The sequence below is a fragment of the Coturnix japonica genome, chromosome 7 (genome assembly GCF_001577835.2).
Source record: "Coturnix japonica isolate 7356 chromosome 7, Coturnix japonica 2.1, whole genome shotgun sequence".
Taxonomy (NCBI): Eukaryota; Metazoa; Chordata; class Aves; order Galliformes; family Phasianidae; genus Coturnix; species Coturnix japonica.
The window spans coordinates 29,197,314-29,220,544 of NC_029522.1; the positions used below are offsets into that span (position 1 = coordinate 29,197,314).

Sequence of the window (23,231 nt, forward strand, 5' to 3'; positions counted from 1 at the left end):
AGGAGGGAGACCATAGGAAGATAGTGACAGGACAAGGGGAAATGGTTCAAAAGCAAGCAAACAAACAAAAAATTAGATTTAGATATTATAGGGAAATTCTTCACTCAAAGGGTGGTAAGACCTTGGCACTGCTGCCAGGAATGGTGTGGGTGCCCCATCCCTGGTGGTGCATATGGTTGATTTGGATAGAACCTTGAGCAGCCTGAGCTGCTGGATTGAGTCCTTACCCACAGCAGAAGGTTAGAATTGAGTAATCTTTGAGGCCCCTTCTAATCCAAGCCATTCTGTGGTTCTGTCATGTTCTGACATCTCCAAAGGCCACAACAGCCATCCCCTGGCACCTGCAGGCCACTGCTCCTAGGCACGTCTCCCCTCCTCTGTACCTTGGTCACTGGCCCTCCATCTAATAAGTACTCAGAAACCTCTTGCTAATAACATGGAAACAACTAAAACATAGTACAAGGCTCATAGCTTGGTGTTGCCTGCTGTGCTTTATCTAGAACAATGGATGGAAGTTTATATTCTTAGAAGATCTCCTTTTATTAACATCAGAAAACTTTATGTAATGCTTAAGCTAACCCAAACCAAAACTACTTATTAACTTTCAAACTTTTTACACACAGAAATGAACATTATTTTGTTCATTTTTTAAATGTTTTTGACAACTGCTTTTATGTGCAGACTAAATGGATGGCTTGCTCTTTGTATCCTTATTCTCTTTATGCTATTAAGGAAAATTAAAGAGGTGGGTTGTTTTATTTTTTTGCTTATTTTTAACAAGAGCTTTTTTGCTTTTTCCTTCAGATATAACTTTCTGGATTCTGTTCTACTAATCAATCCATTATGCCTCTCACTGATTTTATACTCCAGCTGAAGACTTCCCACTGTTGAGTAAGGATCAGGAATACTCTGAATGTCTTATCAGTCACAGCCTAATTCACATACCAGGACAGTACCTCTTCCCCAGCCCAACATGATGTCATTGTCTAACTTTTAACTTGTGAACCATTTCATCTTTTACACTTTTTGGCAAGAATTGTCCCTATTTACTTTCTCACCTGTCCTTTTTCTTAATATATAGAGCAGCACTTTGTTTTTGTTTCTGCTTGAACCTAACCCTACAAGACAGAAACAGATGAAAAACAGTATTATCAGTGAAACTACAATTATAACATTAAGACTGAAGGAAAGCTACCTTCTGGAACATGGAAATGTCACTATTTTCCACACTGTAAGTTCGGCGCAGTGAAGCAGTGAAGCAGTGTAAGCTGTTATTGGTCACTACAGCTATTGTCGCTTTCTATGGCAGCATTTTTGTGGCAACAATTTGTTTGACCTCTGTGGACTGTGAAGAGTTCAGCCCAATTGCTCAAATATCGATAATTTAATTCAGCATTACTTCAAAGAAAAACTGTGTTTATGCACAAAAACAATATAACAAGCAGTGCTGACGTCCTTGCAGCATCACGATCTTACTAGCACTAGCTTACAGTGATTCCTTTAGTTCGTGACTGAAAATAGCAGAAGAAATGAAAATGACCATACAACAGACATGATAAAGAACCAAGAAAGACAGAGGAGTAGCTCTTCTCTGTTAATACACAGCCTGACTCATTTCACCAAGACCATCAAGACACTGACAGTTCATTATAACACTGAGATAGACGTTTTGCTGTATAGAAGAAAGGAAACTCAAAGGCTCATCTGAAGTCCAATACAGGCACCACGAGAATTTCCTGATCTAGAATGGAGTTATTGATTTTTATGTAGTAGAGGAAGAAGAGTACTAAATTTTTTTTTACGTTTTATGGACTTTCTTATCTCACAATACTTGGCAATGTATTAAAACGAATTGCTCAGCTATGATGTGGATCAATTTAAAACTTGATACTAGCTGTAGCAAAGCACATAACTTACTGGTGCTCAAGTCAGAACATACGTAGTGATGCTATTAATTTGAGATATCCTTAAAAAAAAAGATATAAGACTTTCAGATTTTATGATGATAAAATAGCTACAAATAACACTCAAAATATATGTAACAAACACAGATGTATACTCGGCTCTTGAATCATCATGGATGTCAAAAAATTTGTTAAAGAAAATGTTGGCATTCTTTAATATAAGAATGCTAAGTCACCATGCTATGTAAAAATAAATAAATAAATAAATAAAATGCTTGGTACAACATTGTTTCCTTAAACACTAGTTACTATTTTCCTCAAATATCCAATTGACAATTACTAATGAAAACATGCACTGAGAGAGAGTTTGCCATGAATGTGCATATCATGAAATTCACCTCCTGGAATATTACAAGGACAGGGCAATTTCATGCCTTTTTTCATCCTCAGGGTACAATTACCTCATGATCATTTCCTCTGCCTTCTCACTACCTCTGTTGTCTTCCCAGAGTAAATAACCTGTTTTGTCTGTGTGAGGAAAAATCTTTATTTATGAAGAGGGAAACTGGGAACTGTTCTAATTTTGGCTGAACTGAATATTTCACTTTAATTAATCATAACCATATAATAACTTATAATATCTTCTTTGGAGTATTCTCATAGTGCATGAGAAGCTGCTCTAGAGTTGTTATGTGGCTCTTTATAATACAGTGAAGGAAAATCCATCACTTCTGCAGGCAGTTCTATCCATCTTCTTGTACTTATCATCTACACAGGACCAAAACAAGAAATATTTTCTTTAAGGTACGGAGATATTAAAACTTACCATTTTTGGCCTTGCAAGATTTGTTATCAGGTTGAAGAACATAACCCTCTACACAGCTACACGTATATGATCCATCTGTATTCATGCACATCTGACTGCAGCTTCCATAGCTATTGCATTCATTCAAATCTAAAGGGACATAAATGAAATTAATGAAATTTTACTAAAAACAGAGTTAAAAAAAAAGGGGGGGGGGAGTGTAGGGGGGAACTGAAATTGTAAGAGGAAATTTTGATCCATTAAATCACATATTCCTCAAGCCATGCCCTTATCACCAGTGTCGGCTGATGAAATTATTCCAGCAACCAAACAGAATGCGAGGAGTTCTCCAGTTTCATTGCTGTTTATTTTTGAAGTTAAAACCTTCATATTTTCAATTAACATCTGATGTCTACATTGTGTCAGGGAGACATCTGGACCCTAGTTCTACTAGAAACCATTTCTATTAAAAATTATCAGGGACTATGAAACAACATTTCAAGGGAAGAAATTGATTACCCCTCTCAACCTATTTGTGCTGGAAATGTCTTATAGTTCCATAAATGAACTGTCACAATTTCTAGATTAAACTATCATCCGCTGCATCAAAAACTATATATTTCTCTAATCTGAAGAGCAGCTTCCTCAAGTAGGACATATAGACATAATACCATAAAATCAAGACATGCTATTTAACAGCAGTTGAGAGTTTAAGTAATAAATCGACATTTTAAAAAGTGCTGCTGAAATTATTTCCTCAGCCATATTTTCAATCACAGAACATGACAACCATAGAGCAAAAGAACTCCGAATAAATTGCATTTATGAAGAATCTCGTTTAGCACTATTACTTGAAGAGAGGAGCGATTGGGACTCAGAAACAGAATTGCAGTCTGCTTACAAAAGGAGAAAAAAATAAGAATCAAATAACTGTATAGAAAATTAAAACATCGTATAGTTGAAAAAAAGGAAAAGAACACCAATTTCAATACACATTTAATTATGCCAGAATAACACTCCCAGCTGATTTGTGTGATTTGAGAATGTTAATTTATCAAACTTTGATCTAGATGTGATTTTAGGAATTGAAATGCTGTACTGTTGTTGAAATTGAAAAGTTGTACTGCGTTTCTAGGCTGAGAGGTCAGGAGATTGGATTACACAAATGAGCTGCCAGTTTATCAAAGCAAGGTGACAGAAAAGGGAAAGACTTCTCTGACTTCTTTCCCACCTCCTCTTAACTTGCTGAAATTACTTTCATCCCAGTTAGTTAGGATAGCTACTGCTGGAGCATATGCACAGGAGCACAAAGTAGTTAGCAAGGAAGTCCTGACCAACTGTGAGGGATTCTTTCCCCTACTTGACTCCACAAGCCTATGCTCATTTCCTGATGAGCAAACACCACTGAAGATGGGCAAGGAAGTTCATCCATGTTCACAGGCTTGCTGTTGGTCTCCCTTTAATGCTCCAAGATGAAAGCTGGTAGCCCAACCAAAGCTCTTTGCATGTGACATTGAGGAGTCAATTTTTGTGTCAATTATAACCCATCCTCCTTATTTACCTGTGCAGCTTCTTCCATCACTGCTTGTTTCATAGCCATCTCCACAGTAACACTTGGTGCCATTCCTGGTAATGGCACATTTGTATTGGCAATTCATTTGTTGGCATCTGGGTAGCAATTCTGTAAATAAAATTATTGAGAGCAAATTGTTACTAAACATTATATTTACTCTTGCCAAATCACAAACCTTAAATATACATGTTTGTGTAAACGCACATCTCAAAAAAGAAATGCAATCACCATTTCCATTAGTTGTTGTTGGAAATGAACTTATGACATATCATGCATTGTCAAACGTTTGCTTTGAATATTGTATTTCTGCAACATTATAAAAAGAAATCACATTCCATTTCTACCAAACATGGTGCACAAGTATATAGTCAAGGCATACTGTTGCTCTGCTACGGTATTTATTTTTTCTGCATCTATCATTTTTCAAGCAATGATTTTGGGGGAAAAAAGAGCTCCAAATCTCAACCAGTTAGATTACAGTTACAGAAAACAGCAAAGGCTGTGAGAAAGTTTTCAATATCTATGCTGGCTCTATTTGTCATATAAATTGATATTTTGAAACCTTGCTTTGATTTACCAATACATGCAGAACTTTCACAGCAATCAACAGGCACACATTCGGGTTCAATAATTTAATGTTGGACGTTTGCTGTTGAATAAACATTGGACACTGTATATGTCATTACTACTGAAATCCTTCATAGTGTGCATTACTTAAATCCAGATCACCAATACAAGGTACGATGTTAACAGTCAGAAGAAATACATCAGAAATAAATACTGTTATTTTTTCTACCCTGCAACAGCATGAAAACAAACTAAATAACCACTTCTCAGCCTGAAGCTGGATGAAGTGCATCAATTATACTGCTGATCAAAAGAAGTGCGTTTTGATGAGCAACACTTTTCCCTACAGGAAAAGGATTATACAAAACAATTGTAAAAGTTTATTCCAATACATTTGTTGAAACTATATGCAGATGCATGAGAAAATAACCTGAAAATGGACAGAGAAATGTTCCCTTATAGGACTGTCTTAAAGGGACTAGGAATGCCCTAAAGAAAAGGAGAAGTCTATAATTTAACATTGGTACTTATAATGCATCTCATGCATCATCGAGTTCTACTGGAGGCCAGAACTGAAATTAATAGGAAGAAGAATCAGCATCGGCATCTGAGAACTGGGGTTTCAGTTCTGGAACATCTGCTGTTGCCAAAATAAAGCCAACATTATGGGATGAAAGTGGATGTGTCTGCCACCCAAAGTTGTACTTACTATATCGCAAAAAATACCGCTACAAAAACAGTGTCACACAACCATCAGAGGAAATTCCCGATCTATTGACTGACTAGAGACTGAATAAACCATCCACTGGCCAAATCTACTCATTTTCCAAGTGGTTTGTGGGTTGTTTCTCCACCTTCTGTGCCCTTGTGAAAAGGAAGGTAACAAATTTTGGCTGTAGTTTAACATGTCTGTTTCTTGTCTCTAGTCCAGTACTTAAATCTCTGACATCCTTTCAAGAATAAGTTCCGTTCAGAAGGCAAACAAGAAAACTTCCCCTGAGGTAGCCTGAAACAGGGTTGCACACCAAGGTATGCATCTGGAACCAAGGCTGATTATATAGTATCTATTTATTTAACATTTCTATCTGCACAAAATCAACATATACGTTTCATTTTCTTAGCAAACATGGATCAACCATTCTTCACAACCTATAATTTTCTTCCTCAAATATTTATCTTGTGCTGTACAGCGAGTAGCTTTTACCAGATGATAACTATTTGACTCACAAATGGGACTTGGCTTGTTTGCACTTTCCATAATGGATACAGATAGCCAGCAGCTTAAACCCAAATAGTGGGACCTGTACACAGCCATTAAAGGCTGCTGGAGAACAGCAACAGTAAATTGGTAAGTGAGATCCATTAAAGGAAAGTGAATGAAATGAGCTGATCTGCTCCTTTTCTTATAAGATCTGTTGATATCTAAAAGATTGCAGTAAAACGTAGATGGCTTTTAATGACAAAACTGTTGCATTTTCTTTACAGTAAGTACAAATCAAATACTGTGCATAGACCATTTCTTCCAAAAATATTTCCTGTCGCACATCTCATCGCTCATTCTTTCCACACATTTCTATTTTTCACACTGTCTGTCACAGCTTTGCTGGTGTCCTCATCCCATCTGCTGTGCTTTTAGAAGGGGCTTCTCCAAGAAGGTATTCTGCTGATTTCCTCCCCTTGTGTAACTACTTATACTCGCTTCGGTACAAATAGAGCCTGATCCTATTGATCAAGTAAGAAAATATTTTCAGATCACTTTTCATCAAATGACACATTTGACGATTCCCTGTCAAGAAAGGATTGAGGCAGTAAAAACTGGAACACTGAGCAAAGCCAATTTTTGTTCTTGCATTTCAACCAGCAATGACAAGAAGCTTAACACTACAACTACTTTCTCTAGTTTCCCTGAAGGGAGATGACTGGCCACCCAGCCAGCCGGGAGCCCTTCAAACACACCAGACTTTCCAACAAATCTGTTTAAGAAGCAGCATCAACAGCCATATGCTTCTGACTTCAAACTAAGATTTCTTCTCCTCTAAATTATAATCTAGATTATTACAACAGAAACTGGCTTCCATTCACAGCTCCATTACTGGCTGTGTGAGAGACGTCTTCATGCCCCAGAACATTTCTGCTCTACTGCTGATCCGCTAAATGTGTCAGGGGAGCGCACAAATGGAAAAGTACTAAGTATTACAACAACACTGAGGGTAAATAAATCTATGTTCTATTTTACTAGTTCTTTGGCTTTCGTCACTTTAAGTAACTGATCCTGAAAACCTTTGGATAAAAAAAAAAAGGAGTTTGCTTGCCTCTGGAAATGTTTGAAGAATTGAAGGACATGCTTAGGAAGACAGTGTGTACGTTTATGGCTTGGTTAGATTTGTGGCAGTCTACTTGGGAAGAGGTAAGTAGGCAAAGAGAAATCATAAAGCAGCAAACATCAATATATTTAATGCTCCAGACTGGAAATTTAAAGGAATAAAAATTAAGGGCTCTCAGTTCCAGCCCCTCCATCCGCCCATGTTGGTCTCCCTTTCTCAATGTGAAATAGTTTACAAAGTACACAGGCAGTGAAGAATGAGCAGCACCGAGCTTTCAACTTTTACCACAGCTACAGAAACCTCTAAATTTGTCAAGCATGGTATTTCTGCTACAAGATTTAAAGGAAGAAGCAAACTGAGGGAAAACAACAGAAGAGAGCTTCATAGCTCATAACGAGACCCGCAATTCAAGACACAGAGCTGCAGAGCCAGGCACGAGATTTGCAGAAATACTGGATATCAGAAGTAGCTGTGAATGCCTTTTGGATGATTTATTTTCCCTAGGCCCAGGGTGTACTGCCAGCACTGATTTAGGTCATTTTGTTCAGTTCTTTCTTTCTTCCACAGGAGACATTCTGGGCAGCATTTTTTTTCTTCCTTATGTCCTATGAAAGCCGCTCTGAATCTGGGTTCCAGCCCTATCACAAAAGACACCTTACTTCCTCAAATACACCTATGTCAATGTCATGCTTACTGACTTTCATGTTCTGACTCTCAGGTATCCAGTCCCATAGGAGAGGAGTCAGTCAAGCAGTGATGCTGCTGATTTCATCTCCCCTAACACGATATATCTCTAGCAATGACTCAGAGGAGAGGTAAGCTTTTTGGACAAACTACTCCCACGGGATTTCACAGTAATAAAATCCTGGCTTCATTTATTCCTTCTGTGTTCAAGGAAATACTCTGCTTATCATAGCCCATCCAAGATGAATGATATGTGGATCTATCCCCCTTTGTATGTCTATTTAATGAATGAATGAATGAATGAATGAATGAAGCAATTAATCTTCCTATCAGTTCTGTCAGCTCCTCCTGAACTGAAACGGGGTTCACAATAAGTTCACATCAGGTTCTGAAGCTTAGAGGTCTTGGCTGCTCAAGCACTTCAGCTTGCACTGTCTAAATGCTGTATATATTTTCACAATCGATTGTTGAGCACTAGAATGAATTTAAGATGATGCCTCAGTTAGCCTTCCCCCAGAAACATGCATTTAGGTGCCATTATTTTTGAGCCATTTTGATGATAATAGGGCTTTTTGGCTGTAATGGGTACCCAGTAGTTTCATAAGTATGTCTTAATATGTCTTTAATATACAAATCCTGTACTGCCCTTTTTGTAATGATGCTGGAGAGTATAGACAACTTCCTACTATTCTACACTAAAATTAGTTGATTGTATAATGTTGATAAGCATCAGCTATATGGAGCTGTAGAAAGTGAAAGCAATTGGCTGAAGCTTATAGTTCCAAGTTCAAGATGGAAAGCTGAGGAAATAATAGAGCTTCTGCTGTTGATTCAGGACTTAACGATTTGAAACAAGGGATTCTTATCGAACAGTTCATCATATAGTGGCTCTGAGCAACCAGTGCCATGCTGCCTAGGGAAAAAACAAATGCAGATCAGGGAGCATCAATATTAATATTTTCCATAGAGAAAGCATTGATATTAATGGCCAAGAAACCAGTGACTTTTTTTTTTTTTTTTTCAGAATGCAGCTCTTCGCAGCTGTAGCCCAATGGATTCCATGGGGACAAACCTAGATTTGAGTAGACCCAAGGAAAGGCTGCAGGGATCAGAAAGGGGCAGAGAGCTGTGAGACTGTCAGTCTTTTTGTTGGCTGTGTTGGGAGATGAAAACTATGAGCAATCATGGCTGCTGTCTGTGAATACATCACAGGATCAAGAGTGGGAGAAGAGAGACTATTTAAGCTAATGGGCTATTGGCAGAAGTACAAATGGATATAAATTCCTCATTAATAACTTAGTGCTGAAAAAAGACGTTCTTAACTATAATCAGGCTCTGAAACTCCTCTTTGAATGGAAACAACGAAGACAAAATTAATAAATACTTTCCACATGGACTATGACAGATTCATGAAAGACAGCATATGGAAAGGCCCCTGGAACACAATTCACTGCTTTCATAACCCAGGAGGTCTCTTCTATTGCTGTATTCCTCAAGCAACACAGCATCTTATGCTAAAATATTGCTTTTCAATTTAGAACTGAGATTCTTTTCCCCTTGTCTCTGAAACTCCCCAAAGGAAAACTTACGGGAGCTTGATGCTGAATTAATCTTCTAATTGTACTCCATACGCACCCTTATTTCTCTTAAATATTTGGATTCTTTTTGGCAGCTTTGTGCTTCCTGAATATACTTGATCTTATCTCACTGTTATTCATTGTTTTTATGATTCAGTACCCATACACTGATGTCTAGACTATCCTTATCACACACCGGCTGTAAGCCTTATTTTTCTTTTCTAGTTCATTTTCTAAGTTTTTGAAGTACAATTCTTTTACTTATCAGACTCTTTAATATAATTTACCCAAAGGGTCTTTTGTTTGTATTTTTTGTTGTTGTTGTTCCTGTTTGTTGCCATTTTTTTTGTTATTGTGGATGTTATATGCATAAGATAAAGCTCTACTCTTTGCTTCCCTGACAGAACAGTGTTTGCTTGATTGATAGAATTCAATTGCTGCACTGAAATAATACAGCCTGTTTTTATCTTACATTTGTCGGTCATTTTATTAGTTTTGACTATCGTACCATAAAAATATGACAAGAGTATAATGATCTTTGTCACGCACCCCAGGCCATAAGTCTGTTATGGTAGATACACTGCTGAGAAAGAGAGATGGAAATATGAGATCAGATTCATAACCTTATTCACCCATTATGGTGACCTCAGCCAAAGTTCAGCATAGAAGCAGAGAGTAAATTCCAAATAATGTGCACTATTTGGGGGGAACAAAACCCTTCAGGAAAAGAAAAAAAAAAAAAAAAAAAAAAGAAAGAAAAAAAGAAAGAAAAAAAAAGGATCTGTTTGCCCTTAGACTAATGCTTAGGTAAACATTTCCTTCACCTACTTTGTGTGTCAGGTCCAGCAGCAGCCTCTGCACTGGGACTCCAGGTGAGTCCTGCTTCCTGGGTTGTGGTCAGGAGACTTGGGAAAACACATAACTAATACTGGCTTTTATTAGTCCCCAAAATAACCCACTCATCTAGACAAAAGATCTAGAAGTTAGGAGCCTGCAACATTGAGACTATTACAGGTAAGTTCTGCAAGCCAGCCTTCAGGTGCCTTGCTGCAGTGATCAGTTAGGTAGCAGAGGAGAGAGCAACAACCACCTTGGATGGTCTAACTGTCTATAAAAATTTGCAATTCCTGGGTATAACTGAAATCCTTTTCCTCTGTAGCCTGGATGGCTCACGACTACACGTCTTCAATTCCAGAGTGCAGAATCTTTTCCTAAGACTTTGGATGTTAGGCTCATATTAAAATTTCCAGGATGTAAGCAGGGAAATGGTAACTGAGAATTATGTTTTTTTCTGGGTACAAAGCTGTTCCTAAACAAGCTCTACAAGCACAAAGTTGTCATGTAGACACCAGGCAGCAGCTTTAGTCATCTAAGATACCATCTGTGAAAAAAAGTTTGATCTATGCTATGCAAAAGCCCACCTCCACCACTACATGCCACCTCCACTTTGAGGAAGCCTTGGTAAAAAACACCCTGTGCTGACAATTAAACTTTGTTGAACAACTTAACATATCATTTTAAACAGACATCACAATGTATTTGTCTATTTCACAATGGAATAAAATTACATATCTTGTTTAACAAACTTCTTGCCGGCTGAAAACAAGAAGTGCCTTACTGTAATCACTGTTCTACGAAAACAGTCATGTCCTGCTGAGTAACAAGTGATTAACAAGATACTATTCAAAAAAGACAGGTTTCTTCTTATTCTGTCATTTCAACCTAATTAAATCAGGGGAAAAAGAAGAAAAAAGAAGAAAAAGAAGAAAAGAATGTTGGAGGAAGAACAGAGCTTAAATAACCAAATCAAATCTTCCAAATCCACACTGCAGTCAATGTTCCCTTTTAGAAGTGAAAATATCCATCTTCCGAGTATTAGCTAACAGCATCCCCGGACAATATTCATGAATAAATTTATATTTCAAGGATGTACTACTGAAACTTCTTCCTGCCTAAATCTTGACCTACAATATTTGGCTGAGCTTCAAAACAATTTGCTTTATGTAGTGTTCCTCAACCATAGCATCACAAAACATTTGAAAAGATGAGATCAGCAGGTAGTAGGCATGTAGTGAAATATTAGCTCCACCAGTGGAAATGGCTCATTATTTTGACCTTTTGCTGTTTTAGTTATACCTTGGCTGTCATACACATACATAAGCATAAGCTAAGGAGAAGTTCACCTGGGAGAGTTCAAACTGGGCAAGTGATTTCATGGCTGAAGGGAAGAGACAATTTATATGGCTATTAATCTGGATATAGGATTTAGATATAAATAATATATAACCATCGAGAATACATACATTTAAATTTTAGGAAACCAGTGTAGGTATTTTCACAGTATTGAATACATACCGGTCCACTGAGTTACTGAGAATCATCATTAAATTATGTGTGTCTAGTGAGATGTCACACACACACGAAGCCTCACAATACTGAACATATTCATTAATAAATCAGAAGCAAAAGCAGTAACTAACAAAGTTTGTGCATGGTGACAAAGACTGGGAGAATGGATAAAATACAGAGAGGACCTGAGATCATCTAAGAGCAAACTTAGTCCAAACCTGGTCATACAAAATGCATTTACAGAGGTAGCTCCCAATTTCTCAGCTTTGGGAGCAAGTTGCATTTCTGTGCCTGAGGAATGCTTGGAGAGACAAAATACAACTTGATGGCAGGGGCAGAGCAACTTCTGGAGGGAATACGGTTCAGCAGTGCTCAGGGGAAGAAGCTAAAAAGCTTCTCTAGGGAGCTCTAGAAATCTAAATATGGATGAAGAGTCTGTCTCTGTTAAGGTAGGGTCCTCTCCTGCACTGTCCTTTAATTATTCACATTCCAGAACTATCAGTCCCTATTCTCCTCCCACCAGAAAATGCTTCTGGGATTTCCATCTGAATGTAAGAAAGTGCTTTTTCATCTTGAGGATGGCTAAACACCAGGACTGGATGCTCAGAGTGGCTGTGGAGTCTCCATCATCACAAGCACATGAAACCAGACTGGGCACAGTGCTGGGTGCCTTGGTCTGTGTGACCCTGCTTCTCCAACTGGTGGTGACAAGAGGTCCTGTGGCCTTTGCAGGCTGTATCACCTCCACAAAGATCCACCACCAGCTCTTCATCCTGCAGCAGCCCAAAGCATGCAGCAGGGATGGGGCACAACTGAAGGCCACCTTCCAGGGGCACGAGACAACAGGAAAAGGACAAGGTCAGGATAGAGAGTGGGGTAGCAGGTGAGAGGAGGGTGGGAAGGCAGACTGCTCCCATGGAAACAGATATCTCCTCCGCTCTTGACTCTCTTCTAAGCTCAAACTTCCCTCCAGCAGTGACAGCTGCACAGAGCTGGCAGGACATGGTAGTCTGTACATCCTTGCATAGTAGATCTCCATTTCTTCAGTCAAAGCATACAGCATGTCACTTTTGCACTAGTCAGCTATCTACTTAGGCAATAAATAGAGCCAGCTCCAGCATCAAAATTCAACAAAAAGCAAACTCACTCACCGGGGAAAATGAAAATTATGCTCTATTCATCAAATGAAGAAATAGAGTGTATTTAAATTTCACAATTGACAATCACTCTAATGTAAACTCCCATGTGATGCTGCATTGTACAACTGTTCTGGACAGTTAACCTTTGGATGTGAAAAGCAGTATGCAGTTGTGGAAAAGAAATAACACACTGGCAGGACTAATATGGTCAGCCAAATTATGATACAGAGTCTGCAAATGTAAAGTTATATATCTTAAAAGAGGGAATACATAAGCTTATTCTGATGAAAAGATGCCTTATGCTTCTGCTTCTTAAGAATCACTTTCTTTGACCATCAAGTATTTTAATCCTTTTGTTCACTCTGATATGTACATACTCTGTTTATTTCACATTTTGCTAAGAGCTCAAACACACTGAAGTTGCATCTCAGGATTTTTTTTAATCACACTTTCTATTTATGATTTTTCTTTTTGTAAAAACATACAAATATATGCAGGTGAACATCTACATATCAATCACATCATTCCTTTACTGCAGGTATTTCAGAGTGGTAAGAATTTTAAGTATTTTAAAAAAAAATAACCTCAAACTAAAAACTACTCATTGGAGTGCACTGGAAATATTAATGAATAATTGAAACCCCAGGTTTCAGTCACCCAACCTATAATTAGGGTAGGGTCACCGTGATGCCATCTCCTGCGTGTGACTCCAGTTATCTTGCCTAACCACTGAATAACAACGACTTTTGAGAGGAAGAAATGTGACTGTTTGAGCAGTTTTATAAATGCTGATGATTTCCAGCTCTATTTAATGGCAAGTCAGTTCACAGTGCCTCATCATTGCTGTTTGTTGTCTTAAAACACCCTCCTGTTGATGACTGATGTATCTGACCTCCTCACATAGAACCCCTCATTCAAAAACAATTGTCTCGAAGTCCATTTACACTAAGCAATTAAAATTTCATATAAATTTGTTTTATGGCATCCTGTAACGTGATTTAATACAAATAAAACATCATTCAACTGATGTTTTAGTTGCAAAGAAATTACAGAAGGTGCTTAATAATAACAGCAATCTTTCTGCTCCATGAGCCCAAAGGGAAAGCTACAATCAAGACATCCACACCTCTAGGAAAGATGGAACTCTACAGCAGTTCTGAACACCTTGGTGTAAAGAGCAACACTTGTTTTGGTGCAGGACTCATTTATATCAAGTTACCAAGGAAATGTGGTAGGGAACAGTAATCCCTTCCCAATATTTTAATAACAGAAAGTGATACTAGGTGCACAGACCCAGATCATCCTAAGAGTTCTTAATTTGTCCAACCTCAGTCAATTTTCTTGTACAAAATGCTTCAGCTGAAATTCTTAATGCTTCAATTTTCAGTACTGCTATCTGTACCTAATGCTTGTACCTTATGCCATCTCTACAATCAGTGAGGTTTGAGTCATTCAGCAGTTGAAAGAAAGCAATATTTCTGATGTTTTCTACAACTTGAATGACACATTTGAAGGTACTATAACTGATCATCTTGGTTTAGATTGGCTCACAATTTCCTGTATTGTACAAAAAAAAAACCAAACAAACATCGTTAATGATCATGAATGCCTATTGATTCCCCTCCCCCCTTCAGGTTAAGCAAGGTTAATTGCCTGCTGCTCCTTCGGCATCTTTTTGCCTTTCAGCCAAAACCGATCACTTTCTGATTACCTGTGGTGAGATGCAGGTAGATGGCAGAAAGTTACATATTATTTTACAGGGATACAAGTTACAAAAGCCCTACATATACAGATAACAAAACTTTGTCTTCAAGACTGCATTACACATTCATGCTGTAAGTGCTGTAAGGCACTTAGCTTGCTTGTTCTATTGGATACTCAGCTACTAAAGATCAAAATTCCACTAAGCAATACTTATAAAGAAGAATTGCTTTTACTATTATCTAGCTGCATTTAGATAATACTGGCTTCCAAAAGTCCAAGTTTCACTGCAAATAATCTTTGTAGAAATTAAATGTTCTAGAAATCAATGGCAAAGGTGAAAAAACAAACACCTGTAGCCGTTGGTAAAAGACAATTCAGAAACAGGAAAAAATCCCCTGATCAGGTTTCTCTATATGCATGTATCCTTAAACAACAGAGACCAAGACCAGGACCACAAACATTTATGCAACTCATGTTTTGTCATGCACTAAAACCATTCAGAAAAGAACTATTTTTCTATTGTCAACTACTTTGTACCCCTTTGTATCTGTTCTATCTTCAGAGTATATGGCTTATAAGTCGATTATTATACTGTGAATTAGAATAAAAACATCTTACAATATCAAGCCTTTACTAAAAACAAAATTGATGAGATAGGTTGCTGTGTAATAGTGGTATTCACAATTGCTCTCTAGGAGAACATAGGAGAAGATGGAAGCAAGACATAGAGGGCAATTAGTTGGCTGTTTAATTCACTGCTGTATGAAGAAGAGATGGCAGCATTGCCAGTCTGAGTCTTAAACGAGCACAACAGGATGCAAAGGACACTTCACACAAGCTTTAAAAGTGTGCATGACCTGTTAGGTTGACATTCTCTGTTGTGTTTGAAACAGATACAGCCTAGAAGTTGCAGTGCCACATTTCCCTTATGTGTCACACAAAGACATCTCAGTCCTCTTCCGGAATGACAATTTCTGCAGATAAAGGATAGGGTTAGCCTCTGCCTTTGTTACATTGCATCAACTAGCACTGTAGGTAAAGTGCAATACGAGTTGGAAATGGTGCAAAACTGGCAAAACAATTACTACACATCCCAGAAGTGGGAGAGTGGGAAGGGGAGGGAAGACGAAATAAAATATAAAATAAAAAGCTAGCATCTGTATTTTCTTTGCACCATTCTCAGTTACGTGGAAAAATATAATTAAATCATTTTGAAAGACACCTATAATAGCTTTTTCCAACGTCCAATTACATGCCTCTTCATGGAAGCAGTAGCTCAGAAATTGCTTCTCTTCAAGAGTACAACTTCACTTGACAGATAAAATCCTCAAAAAAAAAAAATAAAAATAAAAATAAAATATGGCCAAGCATAACCCTCAGGCTCATGAGGCTCTGCCTGCCTAGAAGCTCAGCCAAAGACTTGGAGCAATTACATAAAGGGATTGAATAGCAACAGATCCCAGAGAACCAAGTGTGTGAGTCAGTAAGTGAACCTCCTAGGTGTGCAGCTGAAGCCAGTGAAGGATAAGAGGAAAGGACTTTAAGCTAGGAGAGAATTAAAAGCTATCAGAAAGGAAAAACTATACCCAAGAAATAAGATTCTTACTTGATAGAATTTTTTTGCTTCAGTATCATAGCATAGTTTATACTGAGTGGAACTTTTCTTTTTGCAAGTACCATGTACACCTGACACCTAAAGAGGCTGAACCTGTAAGTTTTTGCCCCATTGGAGGTGCAAAACTCATGACAAATTCTCTATAGAGCTGTACATTGCTGCTGGAGTCTAGAAGGATTCACAATTGCCAGTGCTCAAAATAATGTTGCAAGGGGTTTTCCCCAACACCTTACTTATCAGAGCACTATGAACCTGTGAGTCTTGTAGCATGCTTGTATGTCAACACACAGAAACATAGGAGTTTAATAAAACTGGAAAATATGCATCCTTGACTCTCAAAGCCTAGAAAATCACTGTGATTTACAGCTGCTCTCCTGATGTCTGGGAGGAGCTGCACAGCTGGTGTATGCTTGGTGTCAGCTTGTCATCTCACCTTGTAACCAGCAAGCATTATTTAGCTGGAACTTTTCTGGAAGAACTAAATATACTAAGACAGCCCACTGAAAATATGAAATTAGCAATGAGATAGTAAAATATGATAATGGTTCTTACCATTTAACTATGACTCATCTTGTCTCATTGTTTTTCGTATATCTTACCCGACTAACAAGACTTTAGCCTTTGGCAACATGTAATTGATTCAGAGCTGCCGAGTTTGAAAGCAACAGAAGAACAGAAGCCGCTTTTCATTCATTACTCTATTTAGCTGCAAGTCGGTGATCTATCCATGGCTCAGAATTGTGCATCAGTACTGCTCACATATGCTACTGGCACAAACAATACATATGAAAGCTTAATCTAATTTCTACTGAATATTTCTGTAGGAAAGTGACATAAGTTATTTTCTTTTTTTGCTATGAATTCTGCAGTTGTTGTTTCAGTACTTATGTTAAAAGTCTCTACAGCCACAAAGCCCTTCCTTGAGCCCACACTCTAAACCAAGCAAGCTGCAAACAACATATTCCAATCATGTATCTTCTCAGTGACTTTTTTTTTTTTAATTGGTTGGGTAACAGTTATGTTTCCATGCAACCATATGTATATTTCCATATAAAGAGGGCCACTAACATGATCAGAGGGCTGCAGAACCTCTCCTGTGAGGAAAGGTTGAGGGAACTAGGCTTGTTTAGCCAGCAGAAGAAAAGGCTCTGGGGAGAGCTCATTGTGGCCTTCCGTTACTTGAAGGGAGCATATCAACAGGAGGATGAATAGCTGTTTATGAGGGTGGACAGTGATAGGACAAGGGGGAATGGTCTCAAATTGAGATGGGAGGTTTAGGTTAGATAATAGGAGGAAGTTTTCTCACACAGAGGGCAGTGACGCACTGGAACAGGTTGCCCAAAAAGGCTGTGGATGCCCCATCCCTGCAGGCATTCAAGGCCAGGCTGGATGTGGCTCTGGGCAGCCTGGGCTGCTGGTTGGTGACCCTGCACATAGCAGGGGAGTTGAAATGAGATGATTACTGTGGTCATTTTCAACCCAGGTCATTCTGTGATTCTACGACACACATGAAAAAGGCATAAAAAGAAAAAACTGATAAGCTGATGTAACACAACATAAAAATTCTCACTACCAATTTCAACATGCCATAGCTGGAGATTATTAGAGGCACAGCTGCAAAGGATAACAGAAAATGAGCGACTCAGGTGATGTGCTTTAGAGGTTAAACTGTAGTACAAAGATCAGCCCCTATTTCTAGCTACTGAGAATAAATAAAAAATGCCTTGGTATTTACAAAAGGGCTTCATGTATGACTTCAACATTTGGCCACTATTTCTGGCACCATTAAAGTTAACCCAAGCTCTCCCTCACTTCAGTGGGGAGAAAAAATAAAACAGAAGTGGGGGGTGAAAGAGCATCACTTTCTTTTTCATCTTGTTTCCATTTCCAGAGGCTTCTGTGTGTTTGTTAAAAACAATTCTGACTAATCTCAAGACAATGAGCACTGCAAAAGGTTCGGTGGGGATCTGTGCTTTTCGCAGTTTGATATATCTCTCCTTAAACAAAGAGTGCAGTGGAATTATGGTACCACTTAGTGTAGCTATTCACAACTTTTTCAAGCGGGGTGTAGAAAGATGTGTTTAACTGCTGGTAGATGTTTTGGCTCATTACACATTGTGGAAGAGAATCTGAAATTTCCCCTCATGAAATAAACACTATGCTGGACTTAGCAGGAAATGTCTCTACACCCAAACTAAGAAAGAAGTTTTAGTAAATAAGTGCATTTCCTTCATATTGTAGCTGTTTTGGCACCTCATCCTCACAGGAATTGATTTTTGAAAGAGTTGTTTATGTGGGAATAAAGTAATACAGCAATTGTGTAAGTTACAATTTGGAAGTTAATAGTTCGTAAATTAATTTATTATCAAATCATAATATTCAAATATTATTAAGCTTAGGTATGTCCAAAGGTACAGCTAACACTAGAATAGCTGAGCAAAAATAAGTCCTTATTTAGTGGCTTTTAATAAAAGCTATTAAGCACACAATTTTCAGCATAATCTCTCCTCTAGAAACTCTGAATACATGATCACTGTGAAATAAAAAGGCAATTAAAGAAAGAGTGATTTAAAATATGTGTGGTACAATTACATTTTTCATGGAGAAAACAGAAATTGAAAATCAAACCGGGGAAGCATTTTCAGCAGTAGATAAATTTCAGTGCGTACAGATCAACTCCACTTTTCTTAACCTAAGCAGGACATAAAAATTCTATTTATATTTAGAAGAAAATGTTCCACTGTTTTCTGTTTGTTCTGCCTAAGGTCAGATTTCCCCTCACAAGCCTATAGCAGCCGCTGAAAGCACGCCTGTAACTGATTGATTGAATGATCACAAAATCATCGAATGGCCTGGTTTGAAAAGGACCCTAATGATCATCTAATTCCAAGCCCCCTGCTGTGTGCAGGGTCACCAACCACTAGAACAAGCATTTCATTATGGCTTGATTGTATGTCTATATTGTGTAACATAATTTTATTATAACACTCCATATATTTATACATTTACCTTCCAGAGTAATAACCGGATCTCCCTTTCTGGATCTCTCTTTATGCAAAAGAAAACTTTCTTAATCTTATCTACTAAAAAAGCATTCAAAGCCATAATTCTTTTCTAAGTAAAGCCTTTACTCCAGATAATTCCTAAATTAGATGTGTTTCACAGGTACTGAGCATTTTTTAGGTTTTTGTCAACTCTAGCTGCTAGAAAGACTTGATTTCACCATACCTCAAGAACCTTTTTAATTCATGCATCTGAATTTAATTACCATCTCTGTGAACAAAAGTAAAATCAGGTCTGCTGAAATGGACAAGTAAAGTATATTGTGTTCTTTTCTAAGCCCATCAGTACTCAGTGTCTTTGGAACGAATGGTAACACTCCTGTCTATGGAAGGTTTTATAATTACCTTCCAGGTTTCTGGGTCTAGTCCTTGCAGCAAGCATCTCCTTCATTCTGATACCTCTCAGTTTACGCTGTGTGCTCCCCATTTCCTGCCCTGTGTGCTACCCACATTCTCCATTTGGAACATGCCAGATGTTCAGCCAAAACCACTGTTTTCTCCTTTTTTTTCCCCCAACATGTCTCACAGTGCTCAGCCCAACACAGAACAAAAGCAAGAGATCCAAAAAGGTTTTTCTTTCCAACTGCCTCCAACAGTCTCTTCAACTAAAGAAATAATATGCAATAACGGACATGACTGTGGAAAACAATTCCAGCATCACATTTGAAAGAGAAAAGACTTCAGAAGGTGAGCAGGCATTATTTGGCAGAACCGTTCCTTTCCCATTTCTGTTAATAGGGCAAATCTGAGCAGCAAATTCATTATCTAACTCTCCTCAGTATTGCCTGACTACAGCTATACTATTAATTGATGCTTTTAAACACATATTCACCACATAGTATATTTCTATTATTGTTATTTCATGCTGACTAATGTGAGCAAACCTCCTACCCACAAGCAGCCTCCCTCCTGCAGAAAGCACCAGCTCTGCATGCCGGTAACCAACTATCCTGACACTATCCAAAGCACTGCATTTGCACAGTTTTTCCATGAACTGCAATCACATTTTTTTCTCCCTGTATGTAAGTCACAGCAACAATTCAGAGGGCTAATAAAGCAGTAACTACATCACTCAGCAGTTCTTTCATTTCCTTCTGTGAATCGATCCATAATTCTCAAACAAACTCAAAAGGAAAAGACAACTGCCGCAGTCTGCAGTGATTAAACTTCAGTTCATAAGCAGCTTGGATGATTTCATTGGTACAGAATTACAGTTTTTGTATGTGCCTTCCTTTTACTGTGAGACAATTTGTTCTCTGTATGGAAACAAAAAAAAATGCAGGTTTCATTTTTCAGTCTGGGTGTTAACTTACCCTTTTCGTAACCCAGTGTTGTCATCTCTCCCCTAAATTCTCCCTCCTCCTGGATTTTCCCCTTAGTTAGCTATATACAAACACAGAATAGCAGTGGTTGGAAGGGACCACTAGTCACAATCCCCTGCTAAAGCAGGTTCCTTACAGTACTTTGCATAGGAGGGCGTCCAGATGGATTTTGACTATCTCCATAAGGGAGATTCCACCACCTCTTTGCTTAGCCTGTTCCAGTGCTCTACTACCCCATAGTAAAGAATTTCTTCTCATGTTGTTTAGAAACATCCTATGTTTCAATTTATGCCCATTGCTCATTGGTTTGTCATCAGATAATGCTGTAAAGAACACAGCCCCACACACTTGGCTCCCACTTATCAGATATTTATAGGTATCTATAAGATCACCACCCTTCTCCCCTCTGAAGCCTCCTCTTATCCAAACTGAACATTCCCATTTCATTCTCTCAGCCCTTCTATTCATGGAGTATTTTCAGGAACACACAATATGGACAAACTTGGACACAAACATTAAGAAAATGCAGTAGATCTTGAGATGGATCTGCATTAAGAAGACAGCAACATAAATGGAGGGTTTATGTATTTCAGAATTAACTCCATTATAACACACTGTGGCTTTGCTATATGCAGTACTCTGGAAAACATTTAATCAGGAAAAATCCTCCATGTTTTTTGTACCATAAAGCAATGCTTTAATGATCTCAATTATGAAATGATGTCATTTACTTAGTCCTGTACTAACTGTTGTACCTTAAGGACTGTAGTACAACACATGGCATGGTTGCACTATGCATTAGCAGGAGTTCAATCAAAGTCCTATTATACAAACATTTGAATGTGCATAGGTGCATCCATTCATATTTTACAGACGCTGTTTCACAACTTCTCTCCAACTATAACTATCTATTGAAAAGCCAGCCTTATATTTCCCTGATGCAGTACACACTGAAAACCTAAACCACAACACAGCTGAAGCAAGTAGACAGTGTGCATCCTAGCAGTCACAGCCAGTTTCAAGTTATGTCCTTTAAGTAGCTGATGAATGGACATTATTATAAAGATGTCTATAAGACAAGTTTATCAGAGGAGCCTCAAATAAAATAGAGACTTCAAACACTATTAAAATTAATGAATTAGGTCAGGTCAGGTAATTCATCACCTGAGTGAGTTGGAATCTAATCTGAAGCATCCTTTAAAAAAAAACCAAACACATTCAAATGAGGTACTGTTCACAGGCACGTTGTGAAGATAATCATAATTTAAATGAGAAAGTGCCTGCACAGTTTTAGCCAAGCCTGACAGAGATTCTGTGCAAAAGCAGCACGGTAAGCAAAGGCAAATTTCCACAAATTAATTTGACCTTGATGAGAGACACATATTTTTATCAGTCAAACTTAACAAATATTGACTTCAGGCATTAAGCAAAGACACACATCAACAGTCAGGTTGTTAAAACAGTTGTCAAGTTCATTTTCTTCCTCAGATCAGGGTTTGCTGATAAAGATCTAGCTGAACTTAACCTCTTAGAAAACCTGCACTGCCACATGAAACAAGAGGAGGTAGACCCTTCTCTGCCTGACAGCTGCTGAAAAAAGATGCACTGCACAGGCAGCCAGAAAACCAGAGCCACAGAGCTGGTGAGGATAGACACCAATGGAACCTTGTACAACTGCAACTCTGTCAGCCCATGACCTTGGCCTGTCCTTCACCAGCAGAATTAGCAACACTTTGGCCTGTGACACCAATTTCTTACTGGGCTGTCACTTCTGTTGGGAGGCCAATAGTGCAGCACCCTTCAGAAGGTGTATATGAACATAATACAAATCAATTGTTGAAAATCTGAAAGATGAAAAGTCATTGAGTGGTACTTCCAAGTCTTCACCCTTTGAGGGACTACTGGCCCTTGCCAGAAAGGGAGAGTAGTAGTAATGGAGCCTGAGTCTTCAAGCCACTTCATCAGCAGCTAAATCGAAGAACTAGATATCACTGAGAACAAAAAAATTCCCAATACATTTCTTGAGTGAGGAGTACACACCAGCCCTCACTGAGCAGACAGAAGTCCTATAAGGCAAAGTGGGGCAGCAGTGCCAAGCAAACATCAGGTATCCCCCAGGAAAGGCTCCCTGCCCCCGAGCACAGAGAGATGCTGAGCTTCTCTCTTCTGCAGGATCAAAACTTCCTCCGAGCTGTCAGATTCCCTGGAAGAAGGGAAGAGCAGGAACTGCAGTAGCAGTCAGTCTCCAACCAAACATCTTCAAACATCCAGTAAGGTGAGGGTGAGATTAGATTTGAGGAGCACACAAAGGCTTTATTCTATACTACAGTATTCATACATCTATAATGTGTCATATTCTGCCTTCAGTGAAGAAACACCTTCAGGCATTTCACGACTGAGCTGACATTTCAATTATGCTGCATTTAAATAGATTTGCTTGTGCTGAGTCTTATTTCTTGCTAAAATATTTTCTCTTCTAAATATAGATTTAAAGAGTTATTTATTAAGGCAAATTCTGACAGGAAACATACTAGGGAAGCAGCAAAGCAGAGAGTCACAGCTTTTGCCTCCTTCTTTTAAAAATTCTTTCTCTCTCCTCCTTTTTT

The 23,231-nt window shown here is 38.3% G+C and overlaps 1 protein-coding gene across 8 annotated transcripts in view; it reads right to left on the minus strand.

The window, feature by feature from the left end:
- The window catches only part of LRP1B (LDL receptor related protein 1B), a 547,576-nt gene that overhangs the window by 240,695 nt on the left and 283,650 nt on the right, over positions 1-23,231 (minus strand). For all 8 annotated transcript variants that reach the window (XM_015869154.2, XM_015869156.2, XM_015869155.2 and 5 more), the window contains 2 exons: positions 4,271-4,390; positions 2,731-2,859 (listed from right to left, as the gene is read on the minus strand). In XM_015869154.2, coding sequence (XP_015724640.1) covers positions 2,731-2,859; positions 4,271-4,390 — 249 coding nt within the window. The remainder of the gene's footprint in view (positions 1-2,730; positions 2,860-4,270; positions 4,391-23,231) is intronic.